Source organism: Bombina bombina, chromosome 6, assembly GCF_027579735.1.
Source record: "Bombina bombina isolate aBomBom1 chromosome 6, aBomBom1.pri, whole genome shotgun sequence".
NCBI lineage: Eukaryota > Metazoa > Chordata > Amphibia > Anura > Bombinatoridae > Bombina > Bombina bombina.
In genome coordinates this window covers 377,699,484-377,718,655 of record NC_069504.1, presented here as the reverse complement: position 1 = coordinate 377,718,655, position 19,172 = coordinate 377,699,484, and the positions used below count along the sequence as shown (strand labels likewise).

Below are 19,172 nucleotides of genomic sequence, written 5' to 3'. Positions count from 1 at the left end.
GTTTGATGGTAGCGGCAATGGACATAGTTCCTTTTGCGCGCATTCATCTAAGACCATTACAACTGTGCATGCTCAGTCAGTGGAATGGGGACTATACTGACTTGTCTCCGACGATACAAGTAAATCAGAGGACCAGAGACTCACTCCGTTGGTGGCTGTCCCTGGACAACCTGTCACAAGGGATGACCTTCCGCAGACCAGAGTGGGTCATTGTCACGACCGACGCCAGTCTGATGGGCTGGGGCGCGGTCTGGGGACCCCTGAAAGCTCAGGGTCTTTGGTCTCGGGAAGAATCTCTTCTACCGATAAATATTCTGGAACTGAGAGCGATATTCAATGCTCTCAAGGCTTGGCCTCAGCTAGCAAAGGCCAAGTTCATACGGTTTCAATCAGACAACATGACGACTGTTGCGTACATCAACCATCAGGGGGGAACAAGGAGTTCCCTGGCGATGGAAGAAGTGACCAAAATCATTCAATGGGCGGAGACTCACTCCTGCCACCTGTCTGCAATCCACATCCCAGGAGTGGAAAATTGGGAAGCGGATTTTCTGAGTCGTCAGACATTACATCCGGGGGAGTGGGAACTCCATCCGGAAATCTTTGCCCAAATTACTCAACTGTGGGGCATTCCAGACATGGATCTGATGGCCTCTCGTCAGAACTTCAAGGTTCCTTGCTACGGGTCCAGATCCAGGGATCCCAAGGCGACTCTAGTAGATGCACTAGTAGCACCTTGGACCTTCAAACTAGCTTATGTATTCCCGCCGTTTCCTCTCATCCCCAGGCTGGTAGCCAGGATCAATCAGGAGAGGGCGTCGGTGATCTTGATAGCTCCTGCGTGGCCACGCAGGACTTGGTATGCAGATCTGGTGAATGTCATCGGCTCCACCATGGAAGCTACCTTTGAGACGAGACCTTCTTGTTCAAGGTCCGTTCGAACATCCGAATCTGGTCTCACTCCAGCTGACTGCTTGGAGATTGAACGCTTGATCTTATCAAAACGAGGGTTCTCAGATTCTGTTATTGATACTCTTGTTCAGGCCAGAAAGCCTGTAACTAGAAAAATTTACCACAAAATATGGAAAAAATATATCTGTTGGTGTGAATCTAAAGGATTCCCTTGGGACAAGGTAAAAATTCCTAAGATTCTATCCTTTCTTCAAGAAGGATTGGAGAAAGGATTATCTGCAAGTTCCTTGAAGGGACAGATTTCTGCCTTGTCTGTGTTACTTCACAAAAAGCTGGCAGCTGTGCCAGATGTTCAAGCCTTTGTTCAGGCTCTGGTTAGAATCAAGCCTGTTTACAAACCTTTGACTCCTCCTTGGAGTCTCAACTTAGTTCTTTCAGTTCTTCAGGGGGTTCCGTTTGAACCCTTACATTCCGTTGACATTAAGTTATTATCTTGGAAAGTTTTGTTTTTGGTTGCAATTTCTTCTGCTAGAAGAGTTTCAGAATTATCTGCTCTGCAGTGTTCTCCTCCTTATCTGGTGTTCCATGCAGATAAGGTGGTTTTACGTACTAAACCTGGTTTTCTTCCGAAAGTTGTTTCTAACAAAAACATTAACCAGGAGATAGTCGTGCCTTCTTTGTGTCCGAATCCAGTTTCAAAGAAGGAACGTTTGTTGCACAATTTGGATGTTGTTCGCGCTCTAAAATTCTATTTAGATGCTACAAAGGATTTTAGACAAACATCTTCCTTGTTTGTTGTTTATTCTGGTAAAAGGAGAGGTCAAAAAGCAACTTCTACCTCTCTCTCTTTTTGGATTAAAAGCATCATCAGATTGGCTTATGAGACTGCCGGACGGCAGCCTCCTGAAAGAATCACAGCTCATTCCACTAGGGCTGTGGCTTCCACATGGGCCTTCAAGAACGAGGCTTCTGTTGATCAGATATGTAGGGCAGCGACTTGGTCTTCACTGCACACTTTTACCAAATTTTACAAGTTTGATACTTTTGCTTCTTCTGAGGCTATTTTTGGGAGAGAGGTTTTGCAAGCCGTGGTGCCTTCCATTTAGGTGACCTGATTTGCTCCCTCCCTTCATCCGTGTCCTAAAGCTTTGGTATTGGTTCCCACAAGTAAGGATGACGCCGTGGACCGGACACACCTATGTTGGAGAAAACAGAATTTATGTTTACCTGATAAATTACTTTCTCCAACGGTGTGTCCGGTCCACGGCCCGCCCTGGTTTTTTAATCAGGTCTGATAATTTATTTTCTTTAACTACAGTCACCACGGTATCATATGGTTTCTCCTATGCAAATATTCCTCCTTTACGTCGGTCGAATGACTGGGGTAGGCGGAGCCTAGGAGGGATCATGTGACCAGCTTTGCTGGGCTCTTTGCCATTTCCTGTTGGGGAAGAGAATATCCCACAAGTAAGGATGACGCCGTGGACCGGACACACCGTTGGAGAAAGTAATTTATCAGGTAAACATAAATTCTGTTTTATTTTGCCCCCTTTTTCTGTAATGAAGTCTAGAATTTTGTTATCCAGGCCTGAAAGCAAACAATGAGCTTCACAAACCTAATTCTGACACATTTGTTTTATTTGTAGTTTATCATATCTCTGCTGAACTTCAAGTTTTACTATTCCTCCTTTGCCAAAGATGGCTCATTTGTACCTAAAGCTGCCACCTGAAATACTTAATTTCCGATATGTTTTAGCTGGTCTGTAGTGATGAGAACTCTATTAAACAGAGTATACTTCCATTACCATCCTACTAGTATTAAGATTCAGGTGCTAGTGTAGATATTGCAATATACTGGTAGAGTTTGAAGTCTTGCATTTTTTTTTATTCATTTCAGGCTCCACCCAGTTAAGTTATCTACTGTGCCATGGGATTGGAATCTGTTTACAGAGATGATGGAGAAAGAGGTACAGGAAGAAACTCACAAATCGCCAAATCTGGTTCACATCCAAATAAAGTAAAATTATATTAAGGTGTCGGAAATAATTTTAACCCTTTCCCTATCAGGAATTTCATAGAACTTGCCCCCAATTTTTTTTTTTTTTTTTTTTAAGCTTCCCTTTGGCTTAAGGGGTTAATATCAATTACCTATTATATATGTATGTGTATATGTGTATATGTGTATGTATATATGTGTATATATATATATATATATATATATATATATATATATATATATATATATATATATATATATATATATATATATATATATATATATATAGGGAGTGCAGAATTATTAGGCAAATGAGTATTTTGACCACATCATCCTCTTTATGCATGTTGTCTTACTCCAAGCTGAATAGGCTCGAAAGCCTACTACCAATTAAGCATATTAGGTGATGTGCATCTCTGTAATGAGAAGGGGTGTGGTCTAATGACATAAACACCCTATATCAGGTGTGCATAATTATTAGGCAACTTCCTTTCCTTTGGCAAAATGGGTCAAAAGAAGGACTTGACAGGCTCAGAAAAGTAAAAAATACTGAGATATCTTGCAGAGGCATGCAGCACTCTTAAAATTGCAAAACTTCTGAAGCGTGATCATCGAACAATCAAGCGTTTCATTCAAAATAGTCAACAGGGTCGCAAGAAGCGTGTGGAAAAACCAAGGCGCAAAATAACTGCCCATGAACTGAGAAAAGTCAAGCGTGCAGCTGCCAAGATGCCACTTGCCACCAGTTTGGCCATATTTCAGAGCTGCAACATCACTGGAGTGCCCAAAAGCACAAGGTGTGCAATACTCAGAGACATGGCCAAGGTAAGAAAGGCTGAAAGACGACCACCACTGAACAAGACACACAAGCTGAAACGTCAAGACTGGGCCAAGAAATATCTCAAGACTGATTTTTCTAAGGTTTTATGGTCTGATGAAATGAGAGTGAGTCTTCATGGGCCAGATGGATGGGCCCGTGGCTGGATTGGTAAAGGGCAGAGAGCTCCAGTCCGACTCAGACGCCAGCAAGGTGGAGGTGGAGTACTGGTTTGGGCTGGTATCATCAAAGATGAGCTTGTGGGGCCTTTTCGGGTTGAGGATGGAGTCAAGCTCAACTCCCAGTCCTACTGCCAGTTTCTGGAAGACACCTTCTTCAAGCAGTGGTACAGGAAGAAGTCTGCATCCTTCAAGAAAAACATGATTTTCATGCAGGACAATGCTCCATAACACGTGTCCAAGTACTCCAAAGGGTGGCTGGCAAGAAAGGGTATAAAAGAAGAAAATCTAATGACATGGCCTCCTTGTTCACCTGATCTGAACCCCATTGAGAACCTGTGGTCCATCATCAAATGTGAGATTTACAAGGAGGGAATACAGTACACCTCTCTGAACAGTGTCTGGGAGGCTGTGGTTGCTGCTGCACGCAATGTTGATGGTGAACAGATCAAAACACTGACAGAATCCATGGATGGCAGGCTTTTGAGTGTCCTTGCAAAGAAAGGTGGCTATATTGGTCACTGATTTGTTTTTGTTTTGTTTTTGAATGTCAGAAATGTATATTTGTGAATGTTGAGATGTTATATTGGTTTCACTGGTAAAAATAAATAATTGAAATGGGTATATATTTGTTTTTTGTTAAGTTGCCTAATAATTATGCACAGTAATAGTCACCTGCACACACAGATATCCCCCTAAAATAGCTAAAACTAAAAAGAAACTATAAAAACTACTTCCAAAAATATTCAGCTTTGATATTAATGAGTTTTTTGGGTTCATTGAGAACATGGTTATTGTTCAATAATAAAATTAATCCTCAAAAATACAACTTGCCTAATAATTCTGCACTCCCTGTATATATATGTATATGTCTATTTTATAGGTTATGTCAGAAATCCGGGTATTCCTAGGATAAAGATCATATTTTGGGCTTTACCCGGGTAATCATAGAATTACCCAAACACTTTTGGATAAAGCTAATAAAATCATACAACTGGCTTTACCCAGGTAATGCTAGGAAAACACACCAACAGTAAATTAAACATTTTTATTTTGTATTACACACACACTTATGTTTTGTTACAACAGGAAATTAAATATTTTTATATCATGTGTATTTTTCATATGTTTACAACATGAAACATTTTTATTTTTCATATGTTTTCTATCTTTTTTTTTTTTTTTTTAAACAGGAATTTTTGTTGTTCTTGGACAGACCAGACTGTCTGTCGCGTACGCATTCTGTCAGAGAAACTTTAAAAGCTTGTTGTGGGGAGGGAGGGTGGGACCCATGTTTCGTTTCCCAGAGGTGGTTGCGGCGCCCGAAGCTCTGATTAGAACAGAACTTTTTGGAGTTTATATGCCCTCAGCCGTTAATACATTATCTGATTGGTCTGTGTCTCTGAGGTCACTGGATGCACAACCAATCAGATAAGATCATGCATTAATGACCGAGGGCAGATACGCTCCAGAGAGTTCTGTTTTAATCAGAGCCTCGGGCGCCGCAACAGCCTCTGGGAACCTAACCATGGGTCCCACCCCCCCCCCACCCCCCGTGACGTGCGTTTGCAACAGATAATAATCTGACAGACAAATGTCCGTCAGATAACAGTCTGGTCTGTCCTAGAACCTTTAAAAGCATGTCCTGGTGGGTGGGACCCATCGTTGTGTTCCGAGAGGCGGTTGCGGTGCCTGAGGCTCTGATTAGAACAGAACTCTCTGGAGCGTATCTGCCCTCGGCCATTAATGCATGATCTAATCTGATTGGTTGTGTATCCAGTGACCTCATGGAGACATGGACCAACGAGATCATGCATTAACACCCGAGGTAAGCTCCGCTCCAGAGAGTTCTGTTCTAATCAGAGCCTCGGGCGCCGCAACTGCCACTGGCAACCTAACTATGGGTCCCACCCCCCACAACGTGCTTTTAAAGTTTCTCAGACAGATTGCGCGTGCGACAGACAGTCCGGTATGTCCAAGAGCACAAAAATGTTTAATTTCCTGTTGTAACAAAAGATGGTACAAAACATGAAAAATACACACATGAAATATAAAAATGTTTAATTTTCTGTTGTAACAATGTACAAAACATAAGTGTTTGAAATCCAAAATAAAAATGTTTAATTTACTGTTGGTGTGTTTTCCTAGCATTACCCAGGTAAAGCCCATTGTATGATTTTATTAGTTTTATCCAGAAGAGTTTGGGTAATCCTAGGATTACCCGGATAAAGCCCAAAATATGATTCTTATTTTGGGCTTAACCCACAGCCACTGGGTAATCCTAGGATTACCCAATTTTTTTAACTTTTCTTGAAACAAACAAACCAAAAATATTTACATATGCATAATCTTTGCAGAAACACCCTGCACGACTGCTCTTCCTCCAATATGTTGTTCAGACTTTAGATGATGACTTCCAGCTGCACGTACAGAGGCGATCTCTACAAAAATGCCTGGCAAAATCTATGTTATCTTGTGACAAGAGTTTTGCAAACATAAGGTAATTATACAAATCAGCTTAGTAAATTATATGTAGGGCAATCTAATTTCCCTTTTAATTAACTTTTGTAGTAGAAAAAGTTTTACACTAAATACATTTTACAAGAATAGTATTGAGGTTATTTCCACCTCCCTCTAGTCATGTGTCCCCCCATGATGAAATCTAGCTTTCACTACATACCAGTGCCGATATGTTTACACATGTGCAGCAACTCTCCTTCAGATACAGTACCTGCGGAGTAACCTAGGTTTCATAATGGCAGCACCCATGATTTGAGGGAGGTGCATAGAATGTGGTGTTTCCCTTTAAAACCTCACTAAACGCCTTCATTGCTTCATGAACTGCTTTAATTTTATTGGTGAAAATGAAAGGATAAATGTTTCCACTCTTCAAACCCCCCCCCCCCCCCCCCCCCACCCAACTATGGGCTGGAGTACATTGCATGAAATGTAGAACCCTGATGCTCCTACGTGCTACAGTGGTTGGTTGAAAAATGCATGAGCTTTTTTGTCAGTCCCTAACTTTTACAGTAAAGATAGATATTGACAACATTCAAAAGATTTGCATGCTTTTTCATCAGATGGGAAGAGTTCACAAGCTATCATATGGGGAATATTCCCCTTCTGGCCACTAGGAGAAGGCAAGACTCCTCAACACACCAGCGCTAAAGGGCCATAATAACCAAATGTTTAAACACTTGAAAGTGATGCAGCATAGCTGTAAAAAGCTGACTAGAAAATATCACCTGAACATCTCTATGTAAAAAAGAAAGATATTTTACCTCAAAAGTTCCTCAGTAGCCATATCCCATTGTAAAGGATTTCTAAGCAGCATATTAGTATGTCTGTCCTGGGACAGCTGAAAGGATGAGCCTCGTGCACTCTCATATTATTTCCCTATTCAGATTAGGGAAGTTTACAATGAAATCTCATGAGAGTTAAGTCAAATCTCATGAGATCACAGTAAAAGAGTTCATGACCTCAGCACTGCTGATTGGCTGATGTTCATTTCTTCATTTTTATTTTTTTTAACTGCAGCTGGGAGCAGCTGAGTAACTTTTTACACAGCACTTACTCTGCTGAGCTGAGGAAATTGTGAGGTAAAATATCTTCCTTTCTCCAACATAGGTGTGTCCGGTCCACGGCGTCATCCTTACTTGTGGGATATTCTCTTCCCCAACAGGAAATGGCAAAGAGCCCAGCAAAGCTGGTCACATGATCCCTCCTAGGCTCCGCCTACCCCAGTCATTCTCTTTGCCGTTGTACAGGCAACATCTCCACGGAGATGGCTTAGAGTTTTTTAGTGTTTAACTGTAGTTTTTATTATTCAATCAAGAGTTTGTTATTTTAAAATAGTGCTGGTATGTACTATTTACTCTGAAACAGAAAAGAGATGAAGATTTCTGTTTGTAAGAGGAAAATGATTTTAGCAACCGTTACTAAAATCGATGGCTGTTCCACACAGGACTGTTGAGAGGAATTAACTTCAGTTGGGGGAACAGTGAGCAGACTTTTGCTGCTTGAGGTATGACACATTCTAACAAGACGATGTAATGCTGGAAGCTGTCATTTTCCCTATGGGATCCGGTAAGCCATTTTTATTACAGACAGTAAATAAGGGCTTCACAAGGGCTTGTTAAGACTGTAGACATTTTCTGGGCTAAATCGATTCATATATAAACATTTCTCCAACATAGGTGTGTCCGGTCCACGGCGTCATCCTTACTTGTGGGATATTCTCTTCCCCAACAGGAAATGGCAAAGAGCCCAGCAAAGCTGGTCACATGATCCCTCCTAGGCTCCGCCTACCCCAGCCATTCTCTTTGCCGTTGTACAGGCAACATCTCCACGGAGATGGCTTAGAGTTTTTTAGTGTTTAACTGTAGTTTTTATTATTCAATCAAGAGTTTGTTATTTTGAAATAGTGCTGGTATGTACTATTTACTCAGAAACAGAAAAGAGATGAAGATTTCTGTTTGTATGAGGAAAATGATTTTAGCAACAGTCACTAAAATCCATGGCTGTTCCACACAGGACTGTTGAGAGCAATTAACTTCAGTTGGGGGAACAGTGAGCAGTCTCTTGCTGCTTGAGGTATGACACATTCTAACAAGACGATGTAATGCTGGAAGCTGTCATTTTCCCTCTGGGATCCGGTAAGCCATGTTTATTACGATTGTAAATAAGGGCTTCAAAAAGGGCTTATTAAGACTGTAGACTTTTTTTGGGCTAAATCGATTGATTATTAACACATATTTAGCCTTGAGGAATCATTTTATCTGGGTATTTTGATATAATAATATCGGCAGGCACTGTTTTAGACACCTTATTCTTTAGGGGCTTTCCCAAAGCATAGGCAGAGCCTCATTTTCGCGCCGGTGTTGCGCACTTGTTTTTGAGAGGCATGGCATGCAGTCGCATGTGAGAGGAGCTCTGATACTTAGAAAAGACTTTCTGAAGGCGTCATTTGGTATCGTATTCCCCTTGGGGCTTGGTTGGGTCTCAGCAAAGCAGATACCAGGGACTGTAAAGGGGTTAAAGTTCAAAACGGCTCCGGTTCCGTTATTTTAAGGGTTAAAGCTTCCAAATTTGGTGTGCAATACTTTTAAGGCTTTAAGACACTGTGGTGAAAATTTGGTGAATTTTGAACAATTCCTTCATGTTTTTTCGCATTTGCAGTAATAAAGTGTGTTCAGTTTAAAATTTAAAGTGACAGTAACGGTTTTATTTTAAAACGTTTTTTGTACTTGTTATCAAGTTTATGCCTGTTTAACATGTCTGAACTACCAGATAGACTGTGTTCTGAATGTGGGGAAGCCAGAATTCCTATTCATTTAAATAAATGTGATTTATGTGACAATGACAATGATGCCCAAGATGATTCCTCAAGTGAGGGGAGTAAGTATGGTACTGCATCATTCCCTCCTTCGTCTACACGAGTCTTGCCCACTCAGGAGGCCCCTAGTACATCTAGCGCGCCAATACTCCTTACTATGCAACAATTAACGGCTGTAATGGATAATTCTGTCAAAAACATTTTAGCCAAAATGAACACTTATCAGCGTAAGCGCGACTGCTCTGTTTTAGATACTGAAGAGCATGACGACGCTGATATTAATATTTCTGAAGGGCCCCTAACTCAGTCTGATGGGGCCAGGGAGGTTTTGTCTGAGGGAGAAATTACTGATTCAGGGAACATTTCTCAACAAGCTGAACCTGATGTGATTGCATTTAAATTTAAGTTGGAACATCTCCGCATTCTGCTTAAGGAGGTATTATCCACTCTGGATGATTGTGACAAGTTGGTCATCCCAGAGAAACTATGTAAAATGGACAAGTTCCTAGAGGTGCCGGGGCTCCCAGAAGCTTTTCCTATACCCAAGCGGGTGGCGGACATTGTTAATAAAGAATGGGAAAGGCCCGGTATTCCTTTCGTCCCTCCCCCCATATTTAAAAAATTGTTTCCTATGGTCGACCCCAGAAAGGACTTATGGCAGACAGTCCCCAAGGTCGAGGGAGCGGTTTCCACTTTAAACAAACGCACCACTATACCCATAGAGGATAGTTGTGCTTTCAAAGATCCTATGGATAAAAAATTAGAAGGTTTGCTTAAAAAGATGTTTGTTCAGCAGGGTTACCTTCTACAACCAATTTCATGCATTGTCCCTGTCGCTACAGCCGCATGTTTCTGGTTCGATGAGCTGATAAAGGCGGTCGACAGTGATTCTCCTCCTTATGAGGAGATTATGGACAGAATCAATGCTCTCAAATTGGCTAATTCTTTCACCCTAGACGCCACTTTGCAATTGGCTAGGTTAGCGGCTAAGAATTCTGGGTTTGCTATTGTGGCGCGCAGAGCGCTTTGGTTGAAATCTTGGTCGGCTGATGCGTCTTCCAAGAACAAGCTACTTAACATTCCTTTCAAGGGGAAAACGCTGTTTGGCCCTGACTTGAAAGAGATTATCTCGGATATCACTGGGGGTAAGGGCCACGCCCTTCCTCAGGATCGGCCTTTCAAGGCAAAAAATAAACCTAATTTTCGTCCCTTTCGTAGAAACGGACCAGCCCAAAGTGCTACGTCCTCTAAGCAAGAGGGTAATACTTCTCAAGCCAAGCCAGCTTGGAGACCAATGCAAGGCTGGAACAAGGGAAAGAAACCTGCCACTGCTACCAAGACAGCATGAAATGTTGGCCCCCGATCCGGGACCGGATCTGGTGGGGGGCAGACTCTCTCTCTTCGCTCAGGCTTGGGCAAGAGATGTTCTGGATCCTTGGGCGCTAGAAATAGTCTCCCAAGGTTATCTTCTGGAATTCAAGGGACTTCCCCCAAGGGGGAGGTTCCACAGGTCTCAGTTGTCTTCAGACCACATAAAAAGACAGGCATTCTTACATTGTGTAGAAGACCTGTTAAAAATGGGAGTGATTCATCCCGTTCCATTAAGAGAACAAGGGATGGGGTTCTACTCCAATCTGTTTATAGTTCCCAAAAAAGAGGGAACGTTCAGACCAATCTTAGATCTCAAGATCTTAAACAAGTTTCTCAAGGTTCCATCGTTCAAGATGGAAACCATTCGAACTATTCTTCCTTCCATCCAGGAAGGTCAATTCATGACCACGGTGGATTTAAAGGATGCGTATCTACATATTCCTATCCACAAGGAACATCATCGGTTCCTGAGGTTCGCATTCCTGGACAAACATTACCAGTTCGTGGCGCTTCCTTTCGGATTAGCCACTGCTCCAAGGATTTTCACAAAGGTACTAGGGTCCCTTCTAGCTGTGCTAAGACCAAGGGGCATTGCTGTAGTACCTTACTTGGACGACATTCTGATTCAAGCGTCGTCCCTTCCTCAAGCAAAGGCTCACACGGACATTGTCCTGGCCTTTCTCAGATCTCACGGATGGAAAGTGAACGTGGAAAAGAGTTCTCTATCTCCGCCAACAAGGGTTCCCTTCTTGGGAACAATAATAGACTCCTTAGAAATGAGGATTTTTCTGACAGAGGCCAGAAAAACAAAACTTCTAGACTCTTGTCGGATACTTCATTCCGTTCCTCTTCCTTCCATAGCTCAGTGCATGGAAGTGATCGGGTTGATGGTAGCGGCAATGGACATAGTTCCTTTTGCACGCATTCATCTAAGACCATTACAACTGTGCATGCTCAGTCAGTGGAATGGGGACTATACAGACTTGTCTCCGAAGATACAAGTAAATCAGAGGACCAGAGACTCACTCCGTTGGTGGCTGTCCCTGGACAACCTGTCACGAGGGATGACATTCCGCAGACCAGAGTGGGTCATTGTCACGACCGACGCCAGTCTGATGGGCTGGGGCGCGGTCTGGGGATCCCTGAAAGCTCAGGGTCTTTGGTCTCGGGAAGAATCTCTTCTACCGATAAATATTCTGGAACTGAGAGCGATATTCAATGCTCTCAAGGCTTGGCCTCAGCTAGCGAGGGCCAAGTTCATACGGTTTCAATCAGACAACATGACAACTGTTGCGTACATCAACCATCAGGGGGGAACAAGGAGTTCCCTGGCGATGGAAGAAGTGACCAAAATCATTCTATGGGCGGAGTCTCACTCCTGCCACCTGTCTGCTATCCACATCCCAGGAGTGGAAAATTGGGAAGCGGATTTTCTGAGTCGTCAGACATTGCATCCGGGGGAGTGGGAACTCCATCCGGAAATCTTTGCCCAAGTCACTCAGCTGTGGGGCATTCCAGACATGGATCTGATGGCCTCTCGTCAGAACTTCAAAGTTCCTTGCTACGGGTCCAGATCCAGGGATCCCAAGGCGGCTCTAGTGGATGCACTAGTAGCACCTTGGACCTTCAAACTAGCTTATGTGTTCCCGCCGTTTCCTCTCATCCCCAGGCTGGTAGCCAGGATCAATCAGAAGAGGGTGTCGGTGATCTTGATAGCTCCTGCGTGGCCACGCAGGACTTGGTACGCAGATCTGGTGAATATGTCATCGGCTCCTCCTTGGAAGCTACCTTTGAGACGAGACCTTCTTGTTCAGGGTCCGTTCGAACATCCGAATCTGGTTTCACTCCAGCTGACTGCTTGGAGATTGAACGCTTGATCTTATCGAAGCGAGGATTCTCAGATTCTGTTATCGATACTCTTGTTCAGGCCAGAAAGCCTGTAACTAGAAAGATTTACCACAAAATTTGGAAAAAATATATCTGTTGGTGTGAATCTAAAGGATTCCCTTGGGACAAGGTTAAGATTCCTAGGATTCTATCCTTCCTTCAAGAAGGATTGGAAAAAGGATTATCTGCAAGTTCCCTGAAGGGACAGATTTCTGCCTTGTCTGTGTTACTTCACAAAAAGCTGGCCGCTGTGCCAGATGTTCAAGCCTTTGTTCAGGCTCTGGTTAGAATTAAGCCTGTTTACAAACCTTTGACTCCTCCTTGGAGTCTCAATTTAGTTCTTTCAGTTCTTCAGGGGGTTCCGTTTGAACCCTTGCATTCTGTTGATATTAAGTTATTATCTTGGAAAGTTTTGTTTTTAGTTGCAATTTCTTCTGCTAGAAGAGTTTCAGAATTATCTGCTCTGCAGTGTTCTCCTCCTTATCTGGTGTTCCATGCAGATAAGGTGGTTTTACGTACTAAACCTGGTTTTCTTCCAAAAGTTGTTTCTAACAAAAACATTAACCAGGAGATTATCGTACCTTCTCTGTGTCCGAAACCAGTTTCAAAGAAGGAACGTTTGTTGCACAATTTGGATGTTGTTCGCGCTCTAAAATTCTATTTAGATGCTACAAAGGATTTTAGACAAACATCTTCCTTGTTTGTTGTTTATTCCGGTAAAAGGAGAGGTCAAAAAGCAACTTCTACCTCTCTCTCTTTTTGGATTAAAAGCATCATCAGATTGGCTTACGAGACTGCCGGACGGCAGCCTCCCGAAAGAATCACAGCTCATTCCACTAGGGCTGTGGCTTCCACATGGGCCTTCAAGAACGAGGCTTCTGTTGATCAGATATGTAGGGCAGCGACTTGGTCTTCACTGCACACTTTTACCAAATTTTACAAGTTTGATACTTTTGCTTCTTCTGAGGCTATTTTTGGGAGGTTTTGCAAGCCGTGGTGCCTTCCATTTAGGTGACCTGATTTGCTCCCTCCCTTCATCCGTGTCCTAAAGCTTTGGTATTGGTTCCCACAAGTAAGGATGACGCCGTGGACCGGACACACCTATGTTGGAGAAAACAGAATTTATGTTTACCTGATAAATTACTTTCTCCAACGGTGTGTCCGGTCCACGGCCCGCCCTGGTTTTTTTAATCAGGTCTGATAATTTATTTTCTTTAACTACAGTCACCACGGTACCATATGGTTTCTCCTATGCAAATATTCCTCCTTAACGTCGGTCGAATGACTGGGGTAGGCGGAGCCTAGGAGGGATCATGTGACCAGCTTTGCTGGGCTCTTTGCCATTTCCTGTTGGGGAAGAGAATATCCCACAAGTAAGGATGACGCCGTGGACCGGACACACCGTTGGAGAAAGTAATTTATCAGGTAAACATAAATTCTGTTATTTAGCCTTGAGGAATCATTTTAATCTGGGTATTTTGTAAAATAATATCGGCAGGCACTGTTTTGGACACCTTATTCTCTAGGGGCTTTCCCTAATCATAGGCAGAGCCTCATTTTCGCGCCGGTATTGCGCACTTGTTTTTGAGAAGCATGACATGCAGTCGCATGTGTGAGGAGCTCTGATACATAGAAAAGACTTTCTGAAGGCGTCATTTGGTATCGTATTCCCCTTTGGGCTTGGTTGGGTCTCAGCAAAGCAGATACCAGGGACTGTAAAGGGGTTAAAGATAAAAACGGCTCCGGTTCCGTTATTTTAAGGGTTAAAGCTTCCAAATTTGGTGTGCAATACTTTTAAGGCGTTAAGACACTGTGGTGAAATTTTGGTGAATTTTGAACAATTCCTTCATATTTTTTCGCAATTGCAGTAATAAAGTGTGTTCAGTTTAAAATTTAAAGTGACAGTAACGGTTTTATTTTAAAACGTTTTTTGTACTTTGTTATCAAGTTTATGCCTGTTTAACATGTCTGAACTGCCAGATAGACTGTGTTCTGAATGTGGGGAAGCCAAGGTTCCTTCTCATTTAAATAGATGCGATTTTTGTGAAAATGATGCCCAAGATGATTCCTCAAGTGAGGGGAGTAAGCATGGTACTGCATCATCCCCTCCTTCGTCTACACCAGTCTTGCCCACTCAGGAGGCCCCTAGTACATCTAGCGCGCCAATACTCCTTACTATGCAACAATTAACGGCTGTAATGGATAATTCTATCAAAAACATTTTAGCCAAAATGCCCACTTATCAGCGCAAGCGCGACTGCTCTGTTTTAGATACTGAAGAGCATGAGGACGCTGATAATGGTTCTGAAATGCCCCTACGCCAGTCTGAGGGGGCCAGGGAGGTTTTGTCTGAGGGAGAAATTTCAGATTCAGGGAAAATTTCTCAACAAGCTGAACCCGATGTGATTACATTTAAATTTAAGTTGGAACATCTCCGCGCTCTGCTTAAGGAGGTGTTATCCACTCTGGATGATTGTGAGAATTTGATCATCCCAGAGAAACTATGTAAAATGGACAAGTTCCTAGAGGTCCCGGGGCCCCCAGAAGCTTTTCCTATACCCAAGCGGGTGGCGGACATTGTAAATAAAGAATGGGAAAGGCCCGGTATACCTTTCGTCCCTCCCCCCATATTTAAAAAATTGTTTCCTATGATCGACCCCAGAAAGGACTTATGGCAGACAGTCCCCAAGGTCGAGGGGGCGGTTTCTACTTTAAACAAACGCACCACTATACCCATAGAAGATAGTTGTGCTTTCAAAGATCCTATGGATAAAAAATTAGAAGGTTTGCTTAAAAAGATGTTTGTTCAGCAAGGTTACCTTCTACAACCAATTTCATGCATTGTCCCTGTCACTACAGCCGCGTGTTTCTGGTTCGATGAGCTAGAAAAGGCGATCGATAGTGATTCTCCTCCTTATGAGGAGATTATGGACAGAATCCGTGCTCTCAAATTGGCTAATTCTTTCACCCTAGACGCCACTTTGCAATTGGCTAGGTTAGCGGCGAAAAATTCTGGGTTTGCTATTGTGGCGCGCAGAGCGCTTTGGTTGAAATCTTGGTCAGCGGATGCGTCTTCCAAGAACAAATTGCTTAACATTCCTTTCAAGGGGAAAACGCTGTTTGGCCCTGACTTGAAAGAGATTATCTCTGATATCACTGGGGGTAAGGGCCACGCCCTTCCTCAGGATAGGTCTTTCAAGGCCAAAAATAAACCTAATTTTCGTCCCTTTCGTAGAAACGGACCAGCCCCAAGTGCTACGTCCTCTAAGCAAGAGGGTAATACTTCTCAAGCCAAGCCAGCCTGGAGACCAATGCAAGGCTGGAACAAGGGAAAGCAGGCCAAGAAACCTGCCACTGCTACCAAGACAGCATGAAATGTTGGCCCCCGATCCGGGACCGGATCTGGTGGGGGGCAGACTCTCTCTCTTCGCTCAGGCTTGGGCAAGAGATGTTCTGGATCCTTGGGCACTAGAAATAGTCTCCCAAGGTTATCTTCTGGAATTCAAGGGGCTTCCCCCAAGGGGGAGGTTCCACAGGTCTCAATTGTCTTCAGACCACATAAAGAGACAGGCATTCTTACATTGTGTAGAAGACCTTTTAAAAATGGGAGTGATTCATCCTGTTCCATTAGGAGAACAAGGGATGGGGTTCTACTCCAATCTGTTCGTAGTTCCCAAAAAAGAGGGAACGTTCAGACCGATCTTAGATCTCAAGATCCTAAACAAGTTTCTCAAGGTTCCATCGTTCAAAATGGAAACCATTCGAACAATTCTTCCTTCCATCCAGGAAGGTCAATTCATGACCACGGTGGATTTAAAGGATGCGTATCTACATATTCCTATCCACAAGGAACATCATCGGTTCCTAAGGTTCGCATTCCTGGACAAGCATTACCAGTTCGTGGCACTTACTTTCGGATTAGCCACTGCTCCAAGGATTTTCACAAAGGTACTAGGGTCCCTTCTAGCGGTACTAAGACCAAGGGGCATTGCAGTAGTACCTTACTTGGACGACATTCTGATTCAAGCGTCGTCCCTTCCTCAAGCAAAGGCTCACACGGACATAGTCCTGGCCTTTCTCAGATCTCACGGATGGAAAGTGAACGTAGAAAAGAGTTCTCTATCTCCGTCACCAAGGGTTCCCTTCTTGGGAACAATAATAGACTCCTTAGAAATGAGGATTTTTCTGACAGAGGCCAGAAAAACAAAACTTCTAAACTCTTGTCAAACACTTCATTCCGTTCCTCTTCCTTCCATAGCGCAGTGCATGGAAGTAATAGGTTTGATGGTAGCGGCAATGGACATAGTTCCTTTTGCGCGCATTCATCTAAGACCATTACAACTGTGCATGCTCAGTCAGTGGAATGGGGACTATACAGACTTGTCTCCGACGATACAAGTAAATCAGAGGACCAGAGACTCACTCCGTTGGTGGCTGTCACTGGACAACCTGTCACAAGGGATGACCTTCCGCAGACCAGAGTGGGTCATTGTCACGACCGACGCCAGTCTGATGGGCTGGGGCGCGGTCTGGGGACCCCTGAAAGCTCAGGGTCTTTGGTCTCGGGAAGAATCTCTTCTACCGATAAATATTCTGGAACTGAGAGCGATATTCAATGCTCTCAAGGCTTGGCCTCAGCTTGCAAAGGCCAAGTTCATACGGTTTCAATCAGACAACATGACGACTGTTGCGTACATCAACCATCAGGGGGGAACAAGGAGTTCCCTGGCGATGGAAGAAGTGACCAAAATCATTCAATGGGCGGAGACTCACTCCTGCCACCTGTCTGCAATCCACATCCCAGGAGTGGAAAATTGGCAAGCGGATTTTCTGAGTCGTCAGACATTACATCCGGGGGAGTGGGAACTCCATCCGGAAATCTTTGCCCAAATTACTCAACTGTGGGGCATTCCAGACATGGATCTGATGGCCTCTCGTCAGAACTTCAAGGTTCCTTGCTACGGGTCCAGATCCAGGGATCCCAAGGCGACTCTAGTAGATGCACTAGTAGCACCTTGGACCTTCAAACTAGCTTATGTATTCCCGCCGTTTCCTCTCATCCCCAGGCTGGTAGCCAGGATCAATCAGGAGAGGGCGTCGGTGATCTTGATAGCTCCTGCGTGGCCACGCAGGACTTGGTATGCAGATCTGGTGAATATGTCATCGGCTCCACCATGGAAGCTACCTTTGAGACGAGACCTTCTTGTTCAGGGTCCGTTCGAACATCCGAATCTGGTCTCACTCCAGCTGACTGCTTGGAGATTGAACGCTTGATCTTATCGAAGCGAGGGTTCTCAGATTCTGTTATCGATACTCTTGTTCAGGCCAGAAAGCCTGTAACTAGAAAGATTTACCACAAAATTTGGAAAAAATATATCTGTTGGTGTGAATCTAAAGGATTCCCTTGGGACAAGGTTAAGATTCCTAAGATTCTATCCTTCCTTCAAGAAGGATTGGAAAAAGGATTATCTGCAAGTTCCCTGAAGGGACAGATTTCTGCCTTGTCTGTGTTACTTCACAAAAAGCTGGCAGCTGTGCCAGATGTTCAAGCCTTTGTTCAGGCTCTGGTCAGAATCAAGCCTGTTTACAAACCTTTGACTCCTCCTTGGAGTCTCAACTTAGTTCTTTCAGTTCTTCAGGGGGTTCCGTTTGAACCCTTACATTCCGTTGATATTAAGTTATTATCTTGGAAAGTTTTGTTTTTGGTTGCAATTTCTTCTGCTAGAAGAGTTTCAGAATTATCTGCTCTGCAGTGTTCTCCTCCTTATCTGGTGTTCCATGCAGATAAGGTGGTTTTACGTACTAAACCTGGTTTTCTTCCAAAAGTTGTTTCTAACAAAAACATTAACCAGGAGATTATCGTACCTTCTCTGTGTCCGAAACCAGTTTCGAAGAAGGAACGTTTGTTGCACAATTTGGATGTTGTTCGCGCTCTAAAATTCTATTTAGATGCTGCAAAGGATTTTAGACAAACATCTTCCTTGTTTGTTGTTTATTCCGGTAAAAGGAGAGGTCAAAAAGCAACTTCTACCTCTCTCTCTTTTTGGATTAAAAGCATCATCAGATTGGCTTACGAGACTGCCGGACGGCAGCCTCCCGAAAGAATCACAGCTCATTCCACTAGGGCTGTGGCTTCCACATGGGCCTTCAAGAACGAGGCTTCTGTTGATCAGATATGTAGGGCAGCGACTTGGTCTTCACTGCACACTTTTACCAAATTTTACAAGTTTGATACTTTTGCTTCTTCTGAGGCTATTTTTGGGAGAAAGGTTTTGCAAGCCGTGGTGCCTTCCATTTAGGTGACCTGATTTGCTCCCTCCCTTCATCCGTGTCCTAAAGCTTTGGTATTGGTTCCCACAAGTAAGGATGACGCCGTGGACCGGACACACCTATGTTGGAGAAAACAGAATTTATGTTTACCTGATAAATTACTTTCTCCAACGGTGTGTCCGGTCCACGGCCCGCCCTGGTTTTTTAATCAGGTCTGATGATTTATTTTCTTTAACTACAGTCACCACGGTATCATATGGTTTCTCCTATGCAAATATTCCTCCTTAACGTCGGTCGAATGACTGGGGTAGGCGGAGCCTAGGAGGGATCATGTGACCAGCTTTGCTGGGCTCTTTGCCATTTCCTGTTGGGGAAGAGAATATCCCACAAGTAAGGATGACGCCG

The 19,172-nt window shown here is 43.5% G+C and overlaps 1 protein-coding gene across 2 annotated transcripts in view; it reads left to right on the top strand.

Annotated features, from left to right (window-relative positions):
- SIMC1 (SUMO interacting motifs containing 1) overlaps window positions 1-19,172 on the top strand; it is a 245,293-nt gene that overhangs the window by 104,146 nt on the left and 121,975 nt on the right. For both annotated transcript variants that reach the window (XM_053717080.1, XM_053717079.1), the window contains 2 exons: window positions 2,810-2,879; window positions 6,262-6,404. In XM_053717080.1, coding sequence (XP_053573055.1) covers window positions 2,810-2,879; window positions 6,262-6,404 — 213 coding nt within the window. The remainder of the gene's footprint in view (window positions 1-2,809; window positions 2,880-6,261; window positions 6,405-19,172) is intronic.